The following is a 23,081-nucleotide window of genomic DNA, read 5'->3' as shown; positions in this document are numbered from 1 at the left end:
TACAAAACATAAGTTTTTTTAAGTTATCAAATAACTTCGCTAATGAGTTTGCATCTCTCCATCTTTGCTTTCTGTGTCACACTCCCCTTTAAAGCAGAGACTTATCTATAACACCAACACCTGTATTCCTTTTGTAACATTAGCATTCTTAAGTGCCTATAGGGAATAAATGAATACAAATAACATTTAATAAAAATAATAATGTTTGCCTTATGCCAGATGCCCCACCTGATCCAACCCCACAGGGATTCGTGTCTTCTCCCAGGATCGCACCAGGAATCTCTTGATTATGCTATTCCCAAGTGACACCCTTATAAAGTGCGCACTCAATGAGTTTTGTTCTGACTTTTTACCTTGCTTAGTCAAGGAATTTGCCGTATAAATACATAAATCAATCATAATGACATTGATTGATCTGCAAAGAGAAACGGTTAAGAGGACTAAGAAAAGAATCCAAGCATGGAGGAAACTCTGAAAGTGAAACACGCCAATCACATAGTGATGACTGTCATTTCTTTTCTTGAAATAGGACCAGCATGATTGTTCAAAGTCAAAATTAGAAAAGCGAACTGGGAACTAGGAGTTAAAAATACACATGAGCACAAAAGCTGTTTTTTTGCGCTGTTTTTCAGAAGACCGATCACAGCGACACACTACTGATGGTGAAATTTAATGACAGAAATTTTGAGCAGACTGCAATTAAAATGATCACTGAAGATGAATTTAAAAGTAATCCTATCAGACAGAGGCTAATATAACTTCTAAATATAAAAAAAAGGGCTTTCTCCAAATTTTGTGATGTGATTTGCTTGACACTTTAATATTTACTGGGGAGGCAATATTCTTAATATTGAAATATTAAGACGGGCAGCACATGCTCAAAAACTTTTGCACAAATTTTACTGAAACTAGGGCTGTGCGATATGACCAAAATCTCATATCCCCGATATAAGAATTCTATCGTCCGATAATGATATAAATCACAAAAATGTAAATTCTGTGAATCTCGGGCAGCTCGACTTACGTGAAGTGTTTCCAGCTGCGCATCATGTAGCTGGAGTCGAGTGTTTTAACCAATGCATGAAACTATACATTTTTAGACATTGTTGTAACAGCCGCCGTTTTCTTTGTGAGTATTTATTACACAGAGTGCTGCGGGAAAAGCCTGTTCTAATGTTTGAGTCTAAGGTTTATTTTTTAGCACCTGGCAGCTCTTTTTTAATTTTCATCCATAAATAATCTGCTCGTTTACGTGATTCAGTTTATTTTGAAAAGTCTCAACAGGATCTTGAGCTTTAGTGTGAAAGGTTTATGTGGAAAATAAACGAGCCGACACGCAATGGTGTTACCGTCGTTGTTGCTAACGACAACGCATAAAAACAGGCGCTTGTCCGTCCGTAGTATGGTTATATTAAATATAAGAGAAAGAGAGAACTTTAAGAAATCAATATAGCCACTACAGTGACCATCAAAACGATGAAAAAAAATTGCCGTAAACCGTTTATTTTGCGACACCACGAAACAAACGATAGCGTAAAATGAAACTATAGATGTTTTTATATCGTCATCCGATATATATCGTTATATTGAACAGCCCTAACTGAAACAACATTGAGACACAAGCAAACAAATTAAACCACAGAATAAAATCACATCGCTTTCTGTTTAAATAAGAAACACCTGCCATCCAGCACCTGTATGCAGCTTTTTTGTTTCAAGTAGCGTGCATTGTTTGTTGTTGCTAGCTGACATGCATGAGTTCAGTACTGGCCAGTGGACCATCTCAATCCAGCCTCCAAAATCCTCCAACCTTAACAAACCTTCCAAAAGTACCCTTAAACCAAGTCTCCACCTGCAGCAGCTTCTGTTAGGGTGGCCTTTCAACTCGCACACAGCGGATCAAGGACTACCATACCCAGGTGCACTTAAAAACGGCAGGGTCTGAGTGTGTCAAACTGTGGGATGAAAGCATCTGAGGACTGCCTGTAGTTTCTTCCCTCGTTTAGTTTTGACTAAAGTATTTAGACCTTCATTCTGATCCGTCCTTGTTACTCAAGGATGCGTAATGTCAAAAAACAGGAGTCATAAAGTGATGTTGTATCTGCAGCTTAACATCTGAGTCCTAACCCTGCTCTAAGGCTAATTGATTTTCTGTGCACCGAGACATTAGTGACCCCAAATTTACCCCACTCTCAGCTGGTTAAAGTGTTGTGCAATACACCTTAGACACAATGGTTAACACAAATCTACGTGAAGGTCAGCACTAAAGTTGATAAGGCCTATTATTCCACTGTGTCGGCTCGGAGAGGGGACACAAATCACAGGAAACAAGGAGGCTAACACATAGGGGGCCTCCCGGATAACACAAATATGTTCACAATGCACTCTAACATAGATTTTTTACATGCTCATCTGGCTTTGTTTACATTGTGTCTGTGTGCATAGCGTAGGTGTATTTTGCTACACTGATTGTGGTTGCTTATATAAATACATAAATGAAAACAGCAGATAACAAAATAGAAAAAATAAACTGTTTTTTCTTGAGATTATTAAAGCCAAATACAAATAAAGCATCTAAAACCGTCACGTGAAACGTTTTAATCATCCATTCAAATCCCTAACAATGGATTCATGCGATATTCAACACAGTAATGGGAAGATAAATTAGCTTTCTGTTAAGTAGATAAGAACATTACTATTAATGTCACGAGGTGAAAAGAAGAAAAAAAGAGAGAAATCAGGAACTGGATAGAAAACTGTGAACAAAGGAGAGAGAATAAATTGGTGTACAAGTTCCAAGGTTATCCATTATAGTCCCCGGACTGAGAAGAGCAGCAGCTACAAGAGGAAGACATGTTTACTCTCCTGTAACAAAAACGAAGAGCACTGAAATTTATCATGCATTCAATTTTCTGATCCTCTGATCTATTTGAAACCCATTGTAAACCTAATCTGTGGGCATCCAACGGTATATTTTTGCATTAATATTTATTTTAATTGAGATCTATAAATTAAAAAATGCACCATCATTCTATTGGAATAATTTGTTTCAAAGTTTTTTGATACCTCTTGATATTAGCAGTTCAACTTCAAACTATTTGTTGCAAAGGACAAAAAGCCAGCCCAGCGCTCAGTCGTCACGGTGCAGTCGGCCTTCGGGCAATTCTTCAAATGTGTTTCAGAGAGCTTTGAAACACATTTGAAACACAGCCTACTCTTGCTGCCTATTCTGATATCATCCTGTCCACCTATTGGTCTGCTGGGAGCAACAATACAGTTAGTTATTGGTTAGAGGTTAGAAGACGGGATCATGTGCACCTGACTTTAACATGCTGCAATCTCAATGACAGAGAGAACTGCCTGAAATGCAACTAAACAGAGAACGGGGAGGAGACAGCTAATGAAACGTAATGAGCTGTAACAGCGGAACAAAGGACTTTTTTACGCCTGGAATCTAATAGCAAAGGTTGATACAGACACAGCAAGACACACACACACACACACACTTAATGACCCATTCTGTGCAAGTGGCTGTAAATTCCTGTTTATGACACTGAAGCACCACATCTGATCTTGCTCACAAAATGGTTACACACACACACACACACACACTCTCTCTCTCTTATATATGTCCCCAATGTTTAATCAGAATTTGACACCCAATACCAATGCCTGTCCTTTTTTGTTCATTTCCCTTTTTCCAGGGAAATTTTTCATTATATACAAAGTTTATTACAAAAACTTTGCATTTTTCAGCCCTTCGATCACATATTAAAATCATAAATATATTTGAAAATACATCCCATATAAAACACTCACAAAGCTGATGAGACACCAGATAATGGTAGGTAATTAAGTTGGCCACTATATTTAAAATAGCGTTTAAAAATCCAAAAACAATCAGTGTCGGATTTTCAATCCATGTAAAACAATCCAAAAACAAATAATAAGGAGGAAAAATTATACCAAATAAAGAGCACAAGCAACAACATGAAGTCAACATCAAAAATATAAGGAGCGTGGTTTTCAAAGCAACAAGACCTTATTCAAAAACTCCAAAAGTTATGAGTGTGTATTTCCAATATTCTTTTTTCTTCACCCCATTACCACATCTATTGCCTCCATTGCTTCACCACTCTCACTGACTATTCAATGTATCCATTCACAAGGTGTGAAAAAGCCTAGGTTGATGAACATCCAAGTTCTCAAGGTTTGAATTACATGGAATAAGAGGCAGATGACACTATCATTTTCTCATTTTCTGAGATTATCCATTTCTGTACCACCTCTAAAGCTTACAGAGAATGGTCCAACAAAGAGAAAATATCCAGTTAGTATCAATTCTCTGAGGGAAAATACCTCATTGATGTCAATCAGAGGAGAATAGACTGAATGTTTGAGCCGATAGGGAAAAAAGCGCTCATTAGAACAACGGTATACTTTTAGAACTAAGGTATGCAGAACAGCATCTCTGAAAGCACAGAAGATTCAAGCAGATGTTTGGATATATTGTGCATGATGATGGCTACAGAAGTATAAGACCAAGAGCCACTCAGCTAAGAACAGGAAGGTGAGGCTATAATTCACACATGCTCACCAAAAACTGGACAACAGAAGACTAGAAAAATGTTATCAAGTCCAATGAGTCTCTTCTGCTGCAACATTAAGATGGTACAGTCAGAATTTAACATCAACATCATGAAAGCACGGTCCATCTTACCTTATGAGGTAATAAGGTGGTGTAACGGTTTGGGGGATATTTTCCTTTCATACACTGGGCCCATTAGTATAAATTAAGCATTATTTAAATGCTACAACTTGAGTGAGTATTGTTGCTGACCATGTCCTTCATCCCCCTATGACCACAATGTACCCGTCTTCTGATGGCTGCTTCCATCAGCACTTTCGGGATGTGGTGGAACGAAAGATTCACATCATGAATGTGCAGTAACTGTGAGACGCCATCATGTCGATATGGACCAAAATCTCTGAGGAATCTTTTCAGCACTTGCTTGAATCTGTTATGAATAATTAAGGCAACCCTGAAAGCAGAAAGGAGCCCAACCCACTACTAACAAGTGACAGCAAAAGTGGCCAGTGAGTGTATATTTGCAATACAACATGCATAATATATATGACTCCCAATGTTTGGAAGTGTGAAAGTGAATCCAACTAAAATCCAAAATCGGAAGCAAAATGAAACTAAATTAAAATTCCCAGCCATTTTAAACAAGCTATTGTTGAACCAATATTAAAGAAACCAGATTTGGACACATCTCTTCCAAGCAGTTACAGGCCAATATCAAAATTACCATTGGTGTCAAAGATCTTGGAAAAAACAGTTGGAGAACAACTTAACAACTTTTTGGAGAAGAACAATGTTCTGGACAGTTTCCAGTCTGGTTTCCGCAAATTGCACTCCACTGAAAAAGCTTTACTTAAAGTGTCTAGTGCAGGGGCGGGCAATCTCCGTCCACGAGGGGTCCCTGCAGGTTTTAGATCTCACCTTGGGTCAACACACCTGAATCACATGATTAGTTCGTTACCAGGCCTCTGGAGAACTTCAGGACATGTTGAGGAGGTAATTTAGCCATTTAAATCAGCTGTGTTGGTTCGAGGACACATCTAAAACCTGCAGGGACACCGGCCCTCGTGGACTGAGATTGCCCACCCCTGGTCTAGTGACATTCCGATGGCAGCAGACTCTGGAGAGTACACCATTCTGGTTATGCTGGATCTCACCTCTGCGTTTGATACTGTTGTTCACAGCATCATGATAAATAGGCTGAAGGACTTGTTTGGGATAACTGGTGTTGTTTTAAAATGGTTTATGTCATATCTATCTGAGAGTTCTTTTACTGTGTGTATGACTCATGTGTTGTCTGAAACATCAGTTCTGCCTTCTGGGTTATCTCAAGGATCTGTTTTAGGTCCGATTCTCTTTTTGCTGTATATACTCCCTATTTGTCTCAACAAATCAGCTCTGGATCGCCTTCAAACTCTACAGAATGCCGCGGCAAGACTTTTAACTGGCACAAACAAGAGGTCACACATTACTCCAGTTTTGGCTTCTCTTCATTGGTTGCCAGTAAATTTTATGGTTTATTTTAAACTTTTAGTTGTAACTTCTAGAGCTCTGCATGGTGAAGCTCCCCAGTATATCTCTGAACTGTTAAAACCTCATGCGTCATCCCGAAGACGTGGGGATCGGGCTTTTCAGGCACTGGCACCAAGGCTGTGGAACTCCCTGCCGTCGTCTTTACGCTGTCTAGACTCCACTGACTCCTTTAAAAAGCAGCTGAAGGCATTTTTATACAAACGAGCTTTTGATTTTAACTTTGTTGTCATGATGCCAGGTCTCTCTTGGAAATGAGATTTTTAATCTCAATGAGATATTTTTACCTGGATAAATAAAGGACTAAAATAATTAATTTCTTCACTGTTTTTTTATATTATTTTTTTTGTATTTCTGATTTTATTGTGAAGCACTTTGTGATTTTTATCTGTGAAATGTGCTATATAAATACATTTTGCTTACTTACTTACTAAAATAAACCTCCAAATGATATAAGGATCAATATCACAGGCACATGGCGGCCCTTTCAAAGTACAATCCAGGACTGTTGTTCATTTATGTAGCTAGTAAAGACAACTAAAAGTAACTGTGCTACTGGCCAAGAAGAAATCTAACAATGTTTCTTTGATACAAAGCTGAGGCTACGGTGAATGTATTCTGAGGAGATGAAATTAACTTGGTGGTGGTGGCGGTGGGGGGGAGCCAATCTAATGTGGATTTAACAGGAGCAAATGAAATTAATATGCAACTTAATGAAACTAATATTGTGAATCAATTTGAACACAAAATTACATTTTTATAGGTACTCCCAGGTGAGTCACTGTGCCAGGCTTTTGGTAGGATTGGCAATAATAAAGCAAAGAGGATGGTTCCCTAGGTTCATCTACAAGACCCAGAATAAAATTAGCATGTGCAAAATAATTTATTTATTTCTTCTTCTTTTCGGGAGGGGGTGTGTTTGTTTGTTTGTTTGTTTGAAAATATGAACTACTTGACCTTTCACTCTGTGATCATCTAAAGTTCTAAAGCTCAGAGTCGTCTAATTGTTGGGGTTTTCGCTGTATTGTTGTAGTGTCTTTGCCCTAAGCACCTTGAGATAAGTAATCTGGCGCTTTGATTTACTACATGTTGCATGCCATTCTAAAATTCAAAACAGCACTAGTAAAATTCTAAGAAAAAATATCTTAGACATGGCAAAAAAGCACGGAGATATCAACTGGGTTTAAGACATGTTCAGTTTTTAAACCCTAAATTTATACAAGATTTACAACGTTTCAAAGATCTGTGGAAGCCCTCCACCCTGAAGCATGACACCTACTTGACATTTGGCAAGAATAGAAGAGAGCGCCCTCAAATGAATGCATCCCACGAGTTCATATAAAAAAGCAAATTGGCAACAAACTTGAGACATTAAAAGCTACACGAACGAAGACACGCACACATAAATGGTTTTGAGTGTTCTCTTCGGTTATTTAAAAAAATAAGTGAATGTGAGCGCCTGTGTCCCACACAAGGATTTCTCTGTTTTAACAGCTGACAAATGTCACCAGTGATGTCACCAAGACCTCAGAGGAATAATTACGACTGATCATCCAAAACTAGAAAACATAAAGGACACATTTTGTCTTCTTTCCATTACACCCCCAAACACACACAAGCGCACACACACACACACTTTAACCTTTAACCATGTCAAATTACTGACAGCAGTGGCTGACCAGCTCATACAAAAGCGCATATTAAGCTTGGATTTTCAGTAACATAAGTGTTATCTGGAAGAGACTGGGTCGATTCACCCAATCAAATATTTGAATAATCCACTATTCTACTGAAGCCGTTTTGGTTAAAAACAAGAGGATTTATTTGCTGCCAACCCAACCCTTTGAAAAACAACAGCGAGATCATCTGGATCAGACACAGACCTCCTGCTGGCAGGAGGCTCCAAGAGACTGACATCTGCACACCCATACTGCAACACAAAGCCACAAACACAATTCATATACAGTGGTGTGAAAAGTGTTTGCCCCCCTTTCTATTTTTTCATGTGTTTGTCACACTTACAGTCAATGTTTCAGATCATCAAACAAATTTAAATATTAGACGAAGATAACAGAAGTAAATACAAGATGCAGTTTCTAAATGAAGGTGTTTATTATTAAGGGGGAAAAAGTTTGTGAAAAAGCAACTGCCCCCTAAACTTAATAAAAGGCTGAGCCAACCTTAGCAGCAACAACAGCAATCAAGCTTTTGGAATAACTGCCAGTGAGTCTTTTATGGTGCTGTGGAGGAATATTTGCACACTTATCTTTGCAGAATTGTTGTAATTCAGCCACATTACAGGGTTGTAAAGCATGAACCACCTTTTTAAAGTCATACCTCATACCATATGTCAATCAGATTCAGGTCAGGACTTTGACTAGGCCACTCCAAAGTCTTGATTTTCTTAAGCCGTTCAGAGGCGGACTTGCTGGTGGGTTTTGGATCACTGTCTTGCTGATCAGAATTGTTGTGCTTCAGCAGTTCTGATCAGCTGGTCACGCCTGGGAAACCTCACCACTGTTCCATGTTGTTGCCATTTGTGGATAATGACTCTCACTGTGGTTCACTCAAGTCCCAAAGCTTTAGAAATTGCTTTATAACCTTTTCCACACTGAAAGATCTCAATTACTTTGTTTCTCATTTGTTCATGAATTTCTTTGGATCACGGCATGATGTCTGACTTTTGAGGATCTTTAGGTCTACTCAACTTTGTCAAGCAGGTCCTACTTAAATGGTAAATGGACTAGTAGTTCTTACATTACGCTTTTCTACTCTGGGCACTCAAAGCACTTTATATAACTTGTCTCATTCACCAATTCATACATGGCTTTTTTCTATGCTTTTCCTGTGCAAGTGCTTTCTATCTAACCTTCACACACATTTGTTCATATTCCAACGATCACTTCTTCACACAGGGCCATGTAGGTTTGAATTTTATTCTCCCTTATTATTAAATACCTTCCTTTACAAACTGAATTTTGTGTTTACTTCTGTTATCTTTGTCTAAAATTTTATTTTCTTTGATGACCTGAAACATTTAAGTGTGACAAAAAAAACAAAGGAAATCAGGAAGGGGGCAAACACGTTTTCACACCACTGTATCTCCAGGTTTAATGACCCGCTTAAGCAAACACAGCAGAAACAGTCATATGCGTTAGTGCAAAGGTACACAGAGCAAGATACAGATAAGAAAAATAAACTGTGCAGCTTCAAATATTGTATCTTTCAGACTGACAAGGAATAAACCAGCTGCACTCTGGTGACCAATTTTAAGCAACACTTAGAACATTACAGAAAAGTGCTGTCTCTGATGTGCACACTTGATGGCAGTTGTTGCAAAAGACGATTTATTTAATTGAAACAAAAATCACAATCCTGCCATTTTGAACATGCTAAATTGGACATCGATCAGAAGTGTCAATTTAGATGAAAAACAGTGGCCGAACCAGTTAAACGTACAGATTTTCTACTTGTATCAGCTCAAATGTGGTCTAAGAAGTTTTACTCTGGAACTGAGCTCTGCAGATTATGAACAGCTGAAACACAACCGGCTCTTCAGGAAAGACTCCCACAACTTCTCAGCTGATGCTTTTCAGAATTAAAGCAGTTCTTAACCTTGGAGTATCCATCCATCATCATCATTTATGTTGTGTAATAATAACATCACTTCTCACATCTTTGAGGTAAAGAAGGATACCCTCTTCGCTCTAGAAGTACAAGCACGCAAGTGAGGAAATACAACAGGCTATATATTTTACTACCACCAACAGCAATGCTAGTGGTTATACACCAAAACTGATGTTACATATAATGACTTCAATGACTGCAGACACTATATAAGGAAACCTTTGCTGACAAAACAAATACAGTTTTAAGCAGCAGCATTATAAGCATGATCTTATCACGTTAAGTGTGAAAATAAGCATAAGAATGCTGCTGCAAGTAGTCCAACAGATTCAAGGAGAAAACTAGTAATTCTAGTAAAATCTTCAACTCCCTCACTGACTGTAATAAATGTAAACACAAGAGGTTCAAAGAAAAAGACGATGTACTGCTGATTATGTGAAGTCTACAACTTCTTAATGGTGCTTAGGAACAGCTTAAGCTTGTTTACTCGACAGCTAGTTAAAAAGCAGGAGGGCCTGAACACATCTGTACAAGAACAAATACTGTGTATTTAAGCCTAGAATGCTATACTCATAAAGAGGATTATTGCTTTGGTACAAGAGTACTTGGTCTGGGAGTCAAGCCATTAATATATAGAGCCGGAAGACATGCATTCGGATGATTGATGGATTATCCTCAGTGGAGGTCCAGCACTAGGAATTAGTCCGTCATAACCCTTTTTAACTAGTCTACTGAGAATATAGTGCATGAGTTAGAGGAGACATATCTGTAAACAACATAAAATTCACCCATAAAGTCCAGCTGTGCAAGAGGATGTAGGTCTCAGAGTCTGTGTATTTGAGACTTAATTATCAAATTTATATAAATTGACAAAATTTAGATATAATGTAGAAAAATTATTTTTAAATTAACTAGGAGTGACTTAAAAGGCAAGATCTTGCAGATTATCACAGCGATGATGGAGAAAATAGGTTTTTTTAAATGATGCTTTTGTAATAGTACACCGAGAAAAAACTGAGAGGCATGTTAAGCATGTTAGGCATGCCACTCCCCTGCTGATTCAGCTGCATTGGCTCCCTGTCAAGTTCAGGGTCCAATTTAAGATCATAATCATGACTTATAGGGCCCTGCACGGTGTAGCTCCAACTTACTTAAGCGATCTTCTTCTTAATTATCACCCCAGCAGGTCCCTGAGGTCTTGTGACCAGGGGTTGCTGGTTGTCCCGCATACAAGGTTAAAAACAAAAGGTGACAGAGCGTTTGTATCAGTGGCACCCAGACTCTGAAACTCACTCCCTTTGAGTTTGAGATCTGTGGACTCAGTCATGTCTTTTAAAAAGCAGTTAAGAACCTATCTGTTTAAACTCACTTTTGGTTGATTTTGTTTTGTTTTAGATTTTAATGTCCGTTTTCTGCCTCTGTAAAGCACTTTGTGATTTTATCTTACTATAATAGTGGTGCAACGGATCACGGTTGATCCGTAATCCGAACCAATCCCACTCCACGGTTCGACACGCACGTGATCCGAAGATTCAAAAAAAGAAGGAAAAAAGTATGTGTATGGTGCGCGTGGTGGGTCTGTCAAGCGATAGTTATGGCCAGTGCTAGCGGTCCAAGTGGAGGAGCAGAGGAGTATTTAAGCAGCCCTTTGCTGCCCAGTCCGACCGGGCTAAAGCTATTACAGAAGCTATTGGGGTGTTTAGCTGCAGACGGGAGGCCGTATTCTGTTGCGCAAAACAAGGGGTTTAAACTATGATGAACGTGCTTGAGCCACGCTATGATATCCCGTTTGCGTCCACTTTAGTGGCAAGATCATTCCAAGCATGTATGAGCAGGAAAAGATTTAAGTTATGGCTGAACTGTCCCAGACATCTTCTGTTGCCCCGACTACTACAAATGGGTGGACCTCCAGGGCAACGGAAAGCTACGTGACCGTGACCGCTCGTTATATCACAGCGGAGTGCGATATAATGAGCGGTATGTATTATTGTAGGGTCTACCTTACATTATAAAGCGCCTTGAGGCGACTGTTGTTGTGATTTGGCGCTTTATAAATAAAATTGAATTGAGTGGTAGATACAAAGACTGTACTGCCCTATATTGTACCATATTTTTTTTAAATAATTGCGTGGAATGAGTCTTGAGTTGAATGTTTTTAACAGGCAAAAAATATTTCAATAAGTAAATAAGTAAATGTTACATTTTTGTCTTTTTTCGCTGATCCGTAAAATTGATCTGATCCGTGACTTAAAACCGTGATCCGATCCGAACAGTGAGATTTTTGATCCGTTGCACCACTACTATATAAATAAAATTTTACTTTACTCCTATTACATTTCCACTTGATAAATACCAATATATGTTCATGAACATACTCAGATTTCATACACGCATGCACACCACGAAGTGATTTAAAATACCCTTATTAATTAGGCATAGAGATGCGCTGCTCAAGTAGCTGAGCAACCAGAAAGAGAGAGCACACCAACATGCACATGCAGTAAACTGGAAAGGCAATAAAACTGTATTCAGTTGTAACATAAATACTTTAGGCTATGTTCTCTGTTAGTGTCTCCGTGTCCTACCCAGTGTTAATTGAGATGATTTCAATGAGAGGGTTCTTCCTGATCTTGGGGAGGTCCAGTCGAGCTCCTCCAAGTCTTCGGCCTCCATCTTTCTTCTGACCCAACAGACGAACCGAGTGGCCTGAAAAACAACAAAAACAAATCGTCTCACATAATCAAATGATCCTACTAAAACGCTGACTGACTATCACACTACTGTCCATGTGCAGATGGATGCAAACATGTTTAAAAAGGCACCCTGAAGTATTTTTGTTGCTGTATTTTAGATGCCAAATCTGAATTGCACTGCTAAAGAGAAAAATAAATACAATATAACGGACATAAGAAACATTTTGCCCGTATTGGTTGTCAGAGCACTTGCTCTCTCTCGAGTATGTCTCTCATCAAACTTACAATGCAAACAATGAGATTATATTTGCATTTTACCCACAAGCAAAATGCCAAACAGAAATCAAACTTCCCATTGTGCACCTCAAATAAATCGCTCTCCTCAGGACAATGAAGAAAGACATAATAGCAGATCGAAGCACATGCAAACAGGGTTTTTCCTTCTCAGAAGTGGACTTTGGGGCCTCTGGCTCTCATTAACACTGTTTTGGGGTTGGGAGGGGTCCTCAGCCGTGCCCATTCACACTATAAAAGTTGGTATCCAACAAAAAGTACAACCAAAAAGAACAGACCCATCCTATTTCTGACAACCTGACACAAACTAGGGGTTAACAAACACAATGGAAACACAGTAGGAAGAGGGTAATAAGGCCCAGCTGAATACAATTAATTACAAAGGCAGGAAAAGTAAAAAAAGGAGGGAACAAAGACACAGAAAGCCACACTGTTTGTCAACATTCAAAAGAAAAAAGGAGGTAAACTAATAGACTGACCAAGAATAAAGTCACATAAAAAAATGGAAAAAACCAAAAACTGATAATATTAGAAATGAAAAGGGGATTCCTCTACATAAAGAGGGCTACTTTACCCACAGTGAGAACTAAAAGAAATTATTTCTATTTAACTATCATAGTGTCAACCAAGGCAAATGAAAAATCCACAGCTGAGCCTAACAGCTAGTGACGTCTAGCCTTTGGTGTGTGGAAATGGGACGCAGTACTCTCTCTTTAACCGTTTAATAGGCTGCTAGCTAGCTGTGTGTGAGATGGAGGCGCTGAGGGATGGAATTGTCTTCCTGTTTTCATCCGCAATACAAGGGTCTCTTGGGAGGGTGGGTTCAGAGCAGGAAGCATGGTTATCAATTGGAAGATAAAAATGACAATCTGCCCCAGAGGAGGACAAAGAGCCAATCGTTGCGGCATGACTGGTCTTAATATCCCAGTACAAGCAAGGAAATACAAAAATGTCCCTTGTGGAAAACAGCTGGGATTTGGACCACATTTGGCCCCACATATTTTTTTTTTCCTCCCCTGGATCTGTGCGTCCACCCTCAGTCATGAAACAAGGATTGAAAACTCATGCATGTGCTAATAATGCCCTGAAACATTTGGAATATGTGAAATGTTAATGGCTACAAAAAGTCACAAGAGTAATTTCGCTGCAGGTTTGTGGTAAAATCTGTTTTTAGAATTCCCTCTTTTTCTATTTTCATATTGAACATTTATTTCTGCACGGTGGGAAAATATACTTACTAAACATAATTGCAAACACAGACTTGTCAGGAAAAAGCAATTACCAGTATGGTGCTGGATTTCCAGATGTTTTTTTCCCCCAAATAATGAGCTTGTCCATTCTAATAAAACTGGAAATTGTCATTCCCCACATACTCCTTTGCTCTCTAATACTGCACAGGACCCCTGTCACTGTGACTACCGCAGAAGACTCTAGAAATAATCTCACTGCCAGCATGGAGTCACTCCAGGAACGTACCCAAAGCCAAATTCAATTTCAGGGCCTAGGGGACCATGAATGGGAAGCAAGAGATAAAATAGCTAATATGACTTGCTGAAGAAAACCAAAGAACGCTTCACTATTTGTCATCTCAATTACAGAGTTTACAGAGGCCAACTGCTGTGATGGGCAACCCTGCATAGTCATAGACACACACACTCCCGTCTACTAATACCACATTTTCTTGTGACTGACTGCCCTCCTCTTTTTCCTTCTCAACTTTCCTCAATCGGTTCTTTTCTTTCCTTTAAATCTAAACTGCTAGAAATGTCCTATCCACTCATAACGTCCCACTAAAACACGCCAGAAAAGAGAAGGAAGGAAAGGGAATGATAGATGGATGTGAAGCTAAGATTTGTAGATGCTTGGATGATGATGAAAGATGTGTAGGATAGCCAGATGGATGGTTTGGAGGGAGAGGGAGAACGCTAAAAGGATGACCTGTTGACCTGTGTCTGATGTCTTAGAAGCAGAGGGTCTTGTTGAGCTTTCTGGGTTGATTGTAAAGTAGCAGGCAGGAATGGGGGAGAGGTGATGGGAATGTATTGAAAAGAGGGGACAGAGGTGGCAGATGAGAAGGACAAGAGGGTTTCATGTTTTTTCCATTTATCCTTTCAACCTAACTCTTTATTAAATATGTAAGACCGTCTTTGAAAAAGCTGTTTATGTTCTGACCAAATCTCACACAAACCAGTTTTGATGGGAAATTTTCTCACACACGCATCAAATGCATGAGCGCTACAATGCCAACAATTCCCAAGAGTGCTTCCCTTAAACGTCATCCAGGTTTTGACGCTTTACAAGGAAGATTTTTTGGTCACATCTAGAGGGGCTCTCTCAGAGCAGACACGATACTCAGAACATCTTCAGATGACTTAAAACATAAGTAAAAGTCCTAACGTTTTTCATTTCTTCTGCTCTTCATTTACTTCACTTACTATCATTTGTCTGCATCTGTTCAACCACACTTCTGCTCAGTTTTTCCTCTGCATTGATAAAGGCAAACAGGTTATTAATACTGGTGAAATAAGGCTCACAAGGTTATAAACTCTGATCTGTAGCTGCACACATAAATTATCCTAACTATGCTTTTCCTACTCCCTGTCTTTGTGTGGCATTCGCACACCAACTATAAACTGTTTCCTTAACGATAAATGAATATCAGGTGAAAAGGTAATATCCAAGGGCATTTCTCAGTGAAAGAATAAGAATATTAGGAGTCTTAATTATAAAAAAGTCCCAAGATCAGGGCCCGTATCCCTAAAGAATCTTTGTGCAAAAGGTGGCTCCTAGCGGCCAAATTCTAAGAAAATTCTCAGAGTCATGACGTTTTCTTAGAATTTCCCCTAAAAGTGACACGACAATCCCAGTTAATATAAAAGCTATTCCTCAAGATTCCTAGCGCTTAAAAGGGCTCCTAAGGCGAGATCTGCTAAGAGCAGGGAAGAGGACTTTTAGTGGCTTAGGAGTTCCCCTAAGTAGCTGCACAAAATGGCCAACAGAAGAGGCAGGAGAGAAGTCCTGCAAACACTGGATGACAGGGAATTATTGAGACGCTACAGATTGGATCGTGCAGGAATCATGTTTGTGGTGGGTCTCCTTAGAGATGCAATTACTTCACCAACTCGACGCCACAACGCTATTACACCGGAGACGAAAGTAATCACAACCCTGAGGTATTTGGCAACCGGGAAAATGCAACAATGCAGCAGTGACTACTTGGGTCTGTCCCAAGTCATCACTGAATTTCTTGAATGTGAAATATTATTTACAATTACAGTCAGCATAAGATTAGAGTGTATAATTATGTTTATTGATTTGAGGGTACATCCTTTGCTCATTATCACCAAAAGCTCATTTCCATCAAACTTGTAGGATCAACCAATCACGGCTTTTGAAATGATGACTCATACCTAGCAACGGGGTCAACCACACCTCCTCACTAAGATAGGATTTTCCATCCATTCCTTGCTCAGAGTTCACTGAAAATGTTCTGGAATCACTTCTAAGCTAAAACTCCTGGCAAGGAATTTTTAGGTTAAATTAGGAGCTCTCTGAGAGGATTCTCAGAATCTTTAGGGATACGGGCCCAGATTATTAGTATCTTTTTGTGGGTTTTTCCATACATTCTTCTCGATTAAAAATATTTTACTCATTTGTTCTTGTGGTGTGTATTTGTCTGTTGAGCATTGCCGAGAATCGTAAAAGCTGCCCTTGTAAAAATGTGTATCCACGGGTGTCATTAATGTGTCTTTTTTTGTTTTTCCGTAAATGGAACTGCCAGTGGGCTCGGAATACAAGACGGAGTCAAAGCACGAGTTGTTGTTAACAAGAAATTAACTTCTGGCACAACTAAAACAAATTGATCTGGATAATCAAGCTCGTAACCACAGTAACACCACCACCAACAAATAAATAACACTGTATAAGCGAGCATGCACCGACTAAGCCAGGAAGTCAACCTGAGATAACACGACGGGATAAAAACACGTCCTATCATTTACTACAGGTAGTAACTTGAAGTCTTTATTGCACAGATGCACTATGATAAAAAGCAGCTTTACAACTATGATGTATCCTCATGACATCAAGGATGTTTAATTCATTTAAAGCCTGGAACTAAATGAAAAAGTCACACACGCTAAGAAGCGAGTCCCCAAAAGCATATGAGTACTCTTGTCATGTGGAAAACAGGACCTGCAAGCAATTTTGGCACAGCAAAGACCTGTATCTATTAGCAGTTCATTGAAGTAAGTATTTTAGTAGCCATTACGATAGGCAAATCCCCCAGCTTTAAGGTTTATGCCCAGGCCTCTGAGACGAAATAACAGCTCTCAGTTTATACGAGGTCATAAAGAACAGTAATGATACTGGGGAAATTAGTTTCTATGGAGGGGCTGATGGTGGGAGGAAAAGGGGAGGGAAAGAAACAGGGGGGTGAGAGGCGAAAGAGAGGAAGGGAAGAGATCAAAAGATTTTGGAAGGGTGGGAGGAAGAAATGGGGAGAAAAAAGACAGAATGAGCAAATCACAGAGAAGAAAGGGGGAATAAAAGTCACAGAGTAGATGTGTGACTGTGAGCTTGTGTGTAGGCTCACAGTTTAGGCTTGATGACACATTGTAAAATTAAGCCTTAGTTCAGCTGTCCTTCATTAGAGTGAACCCTGCAGTGCAAAGTAGTCACTCAGACGCGCACACACACACACACGCACAGTGTAAACTCAATCTGTTCTTTATTAGAGAACAGCTGGGGGTGTATGACAGCTTGACTAGACTCACTCACACTGTAAACTCTCTCTGACCGTCATTAAACAGCTAAGTGTGGTGGTTCGCTAACAGTTTAAACGGATGACCTATAACTGCCATGTGTGTCTGTCAGTGAGCTGCTCAGACAGAGAGGATCATTTAAGAAGCAGCTCAGACAGTTAGATCGGTTTCAACAAAAGCTGAAGACTTTTGCTTTAAAATACACATTTAAAACAATTATTTAGTCAAATTTAGTTGTTTTTTTGTTCTTTTTAGTTTACCATGACAACATAAAAAGCATGCTCTTTCCATTCACTTTGGAAAATACTACATTTTTTAACAACCTTAACACTATTATAGCTAATAATGACTGGTGGATTTTTTTTTAACAGTGTTAGTATAATATTAAGTCATTAGCATTTGATTATGTGCTCTTCTGATGCAGTGTGATGCACTCTGATTCTTACCGGTCAAGTAGACTGTAGTAAAAGTGGAGAAACTAAAATAATACACGTGGTGGTTAGCACTGTGGCCTCACAGCAAGAATGTCCTGAGTTCAATTCCACCATCAGGCCGGGGCCTTTCTGTGTGTGCATGTTCTCCCCGGGTCCTCCAGCTTCCTCCCACAGTCCCAAGACATGCACTTAGTGGGGATAGGTTAGTTGGAAAGTCTAAATTGCCCATCGGTATGAATGCAGGAGTGAATGTGAGTGCGAACGGTTGTGTGTGTATATGTGTCAGCCCTACAACAGACTGGCGACCTGTCCGGGGTGTACCCCGCCTCTCGCCCTAAGACAGCTGGGATAGGCTCCAGTGCCCCCCGCGACCCTGCCAAAGGATAAGCGGAAGCGAATGGATGGATGGTTGGATAAAATAATACATCCTTGGATCTTATTCCTTCCATCCATAAGTGCAGATTTGTTTTGTGTTGTAGTCGGGATATGGATTTGTGTTAGAGGACCTTAGTTTTGAGTTTAATTGCGGTGGTTAGCATTACGTTAAAGACCACGCAAAGACAGTAAAACAAGGATGCGTGTGTGTGTGTGTGTGCCTTTGTGTGGTAAAATACCTTTAACAGCCTCGTCCACTACTTCCACCACTCGATCAATCTGCTGGACCTGTAACACAAAGAAACAAGAGAAAACTTTATTGATCCTGAAAACCCAAGTCCTCACAGTCAAACAGAAGCCTGATATTGACGACCCACAGACACACTGATACTCTGATCCACATTTAAACAAGGTGGATATGTAAATATACACAAAGGCCATATGCAATAAGAGCAGAGACAAACAAGCGCAAAAAAGCTACAATCACCAGGCAGGATTAAGGAATATGGATTTCCTAAATGCCACTGACACTGAGTGTTTGTTGTGTATGTAGTGACAAACATGTTCTGTGATAGATCAGACCACATAGGTAACAATAAAGCATTACCCAAGTCCATAGCTGTGTTTTTCTCCTCATTGTCTCACATAGAAAACAAATCCTGCAGTTCTGCTAATGGCTACTATAATGAACCACCGCACTAATATAAAGAGAATAAATAAGGCCCCCCACAGGCCACAGTTTAATAACAGGCAGACTTTAAGTAGGGTAATCTGGATACTAAAAGAGCCAGAATATTAAACGAGGAGTTCAAACTTTACTTATCTACCAACCGATATTACATGAAGGGGAAAAGAAGCAGAACGAGTGAAAGAAAGAAAGAAACAGAATACTAAAGTAGTGACAGGGGGACAAAACTGATAATTTTTCTGCTGTTATTTTCCTTTCGCTCTTCCCAGCAACACCTCGAATTCTCTCCACTTTCACTCCACACTGGCCCTTGGCACTGGCTCTCAATGCCTTCAGGCCCATCACTTAAAATAAGCCTCCTTTCAAACACACACACTCAGATTCACACTGTGCTTTGCAGGAAGCAGTTACTTGCATGCCACATGCCTGAGTAAAACCTTTTTCAATCTAATGGTCAAGCAATCTGGGCCCATTCAGAGCAGCAGCAGGCGTCCCTACACAGAGTAAAACTCGGGTGTACATTTCAGCTATTAATTTAAATCGCACTTTTCAACTTTGGCTGTTTTTAAAATCCTCCATTGTACCCATAGAAAGAAAAGGATGAATACTGATATATTCAGCACATTTGTTGCATGTAAAAGGCAGTCACAGGTCTACTGGACGAGATACATTTCTGCCTGTGCTTAAGTTTTATTTTAAGGTTTGTCGTTCTATTACCATAACTTAATGACAAGCACTAATGCGACATCTATAGTATTTGGATTAACCTTCGATAAAGTAATTAAAATTGTATATTTTTAAAAAACAGGACCATAAATACTGTATCCTGTGAAAGCTGAGGTGTGACATTTCCTGCTCACAGCTTTGCATGCCCATTCAGATCCTCTGATTACTTAACCAGCGCTGCGTAGGTGTGTGTAGGTGTGCGATGCATGGCAGTTACAGGATGCGACAAGTCTAGTTAAGAAAAGCGAAGCACTGCAGTCTTGCGTGACTGTCTATGAAGCTCACACAATACGTTTGCAGTCATTAAACAGCAACCTCAAACAAAACAGCACAACGGCAATAAAACACCACTCAGAAAAGCTGGCAATACACACACAGGTCAGATAAAATGAATTCAATAGGAAGGCCCGCCTATTTATTTTTAACTAAACTCCTTATCTGGCCGTTGGTGCAATCACTATACACAAATTCTGAACTTGCATTTGCATCCAATTTGCATAACCTACCAACTGCCACTATCATTACATGTTCCACTGTGGGAATACAGAGGGACTCTGCATTCTCATATATTTATGTCTGGGTTTGTTACACAGTGTGCCTGTTCATGCATGCGTGTGTCTTTAAGTTAAAAATGCTTGTCACTGAAGCTCTGGCAGTTATACGCTGTTTGTGCTTCACCCCGAAGCCTATTATAAGCACAAGCCTGTTTATCTGAATAGAATCATATTATACATGCATGTCACTATATCTGAATCGTATTAAGTTACATTGTGGCATTTTTTACTTAAACTGAATAACATTATTTATTGTTAAAGATATCCAACTTAGCACTTGAGCTGTCTTCAATCCATTCATTTTAAGGTAGCGGGAGTAATCAACACAATACTGTTTGATTTGTTCCCATTTTCAGCACAGCAGTTTGTTTTACTTTCCATAAAAAAAACAAAATATCCAATTATAGAAATAAGAGCACAGCTTTGCATGGAGATTTAGAAGGCATATCCTGGTTGAATTACATTTTTAAAAATACCCTGCCAGATTAGAGCCTTTTAGTCTTTAAAACTTTTTTATGGCGCCAATTCAGCAAGGTGCTGGAAACATGATAACATCACGTAAATACTGCAGACTTGTCAACTGCACATCTATGATGCAAATCTCATATTCCACCACATCCCAAAGGTGCTGTTCTGGATTGAGATCTGGTGACTGTGGCGTGCAGACATCTTCAAGAAATCAATTTGATATGAATTAAGCTTTGTGACATGGTGTGTTATCCTGCTGGAAGCAGCTAACAGAACAGGGGCACCCTTTGTTCATAAAGGGTTATGGTCAGCAATAGGGCTGCCACAAACAATTATTTTGATAGTCGACTAGTCACCGATTATTTTTGCCATTAGTCGACTAATCAGATCATGCATCCATTGGACGTAAAATGTACAGCTTATTGCACCAGCAGCATCTGCTCTTATATAACTATCATTAGCGTACAGCTTTAAGTGTTTAAGGTATGTGCTAACTAAAAATAAAGACAAGATGATAGTTTATTAAATTTTAATGAAATTTGCAGATTGTTTCGGTGAAGTTTAATAAACTCCTTGCTATCTAAAATATAACGGGACACCGGAGTATATTCTCGAGCATCTCACACTTCTGATAATCAGTTGTCTGCTTGACGTTTATTCAGCTGTGTAAAAACTATAACTTTAATCTCAGCCAAACCGATTTACTCAGGAACAAATAAAATACTAAAAAAAAAAAAAGCCAAACAATAACATTTTTAAGTTATCTAAGTGACTTATATATGTTTAACCTGAGTAGCGAAAGACTGCAGTGGGTTTGAAAACGATTTGCCCGGAGTCGGGTGTTCTCACCGGCTCTAGTGAGCTTTGCCCCCGGCTAGCTATCGAGCTAGTGGGTAACAGACGTCTCCGAAAACGTCGGAGCGCTTTTGAAAATATGTGGTGTCTTGATAAACTGAGCAGATACTTGATGTTTACACAGCTACATTCTCACCTGAAAATATGTTTAACGTTTATTTTGTGACCCAGAAAGAATAATAAGAGTAATATTAAAACTAACTAGCTGCTGCCATTGTTGGAAACTGAGCTGGGCTGCGCTATGAATTCTGGGACAGAGCTACTTCTTCTTCTTTGGGGTTTAACGGCAGCTGGAATCCTTGTACATGCTGTGCTGCCATCTTCTGTTTCAGTCCGTTATTACACTCTTAAATCCTACTACTTATTCCTGCGTCTTTTGTGATTTTACAAAGCTTCAAATGACGCGTCGACTATTAAATCAGTCGTCGACAATTTTGATAGTCAACGTAATCTTGACTAGTCGACTAATCATGGCAGCCCTAGTCAGCAACAATAATCAGGTAGGTTGTGGTATTTAAATGATACTCAGTTGGTGAAGTAAACTGTATGGAGCCTGAACTGTTACTACAATGCACTGATCCATGTTTACATGTTCTTTACTCCAACTTCTGACACTAACATATGAAGTTTGGTAAGCTTGTGCAAATCGTAGCATCACTTTTCTTTTCTTAGCTGACAGGAGCTCTCATGGCACTGCCCATCTGCTTCAAGGTTAGACATGTTATGCATTCAGAGACGTTCTTCTGCATACCTCGGGTTTTTTGATTCACCGTTGCTTTCCTACCAGCTGCCACTCATTCTTTTTCTCCTGCTTTTGGATTATTCTCTGTAAACCCCTAGAGATGGTTGTGTGAGAAAATCCCAGTAAATAAGACGTTTCTGAAATATTCAGACTATCTTGACTGGCGCTCTCAACCAGGTCACATTCAAGGTCACGTGAAGCACCTTTCAAGTTAAACTTCAGCGCTGTGTCTTGACGTCTACATGCCTCAATGCGCTCAATAGTTGCCATGTTACCGGGTAATTAGTTGTCTGCATTAACAAGAAGCTGAACAGGTGTAACTAATGAAGTGGCCACTGTGTATATGTGTTAGGCATAGAGGTGTTAGGATGATTTTGTCCAGGCTGCACTGTGGCAGTGTGCTGAAAAGCAAACAAACAACGAACTGAATCAATTATTCAATGAGGAACACTCATTTCGCTATTAACCAACAACAGGCTTGACATATCCATTAGTTCCTTTCTGTGACAGCAAAGGTGAAACAGAATAATTCATCTGCTCTGTATCTCTTTGTTATGCACTCCAATCACTCACCAGTGGCTGGTAACCAAAGCAGAACAGCTCAGTTTAAACAAGTAACAAGTTAAAATGTATTTATTGTCATATATTTGTCTGTTTGCCGCTTGTACTCTCTTAAATATATTAATACTAGTAGCAAAAGTAGAGGCTAGACTGCCCCATGCCACCTTTAAAGGAAGCAGTCTATGC

The 23,081-nt window shown here is 39.4% G+C and overlaps 1 protein-coding gene across 3 annotated transcripts in view; it reads right to left on the bottom strand.

Annotated features, from left to right (window-relative positions):
• cdkal1 (CDK5 regulatory subunit associated protein 1-like 1) overlaps positions 1 to 23,081 on the bottom strand; it is a 257,896-nt gene that overhangs the window by 155,587 nt on the left and 79,228 nt on the right. For all 3 annotated transcript variants that reach the window (XM_085176654.1, XM_085176653.1, XM_085176655.1), the window contains exons 6-7: positions 18,541 to 18,589; positions 12,328 to 12,448 (exon numbers count right to left, since the gene is read on the bottom strand). In XM_085176654.1, the coding sequence (XP_085032780.1) occupies positions 12,328 to 12,448; positions 18,541 to 18,589 (170 nt within the window). The remainder of the gene's footprint in view (positions 1 to 12,327; positions 12,449 to 18,540; positions 18,590 to 23,081) is intronic.

The sequence above is a fragment of the Neolamprologus multifasciatus genome, chromosome 11, assembly GCF_963576455.1.
Source record: "Neolamprologus multifasciatus chromosome 11, fNeoMul1.2, whole genome shotgun sequence".
Classification (NCBI taxonomy): domain Eukaryota; kingdom Metazoa; phylum Chordata; class Actinopteri; order Cichliformes; family Cichlidae; genus Neolamprologus; species Neolamprologus multifasciatus.
Note: the sequence above shows the minus strand (reverse complement) of the source record. Positions and strands in the feature narration are given on the sequence as shown.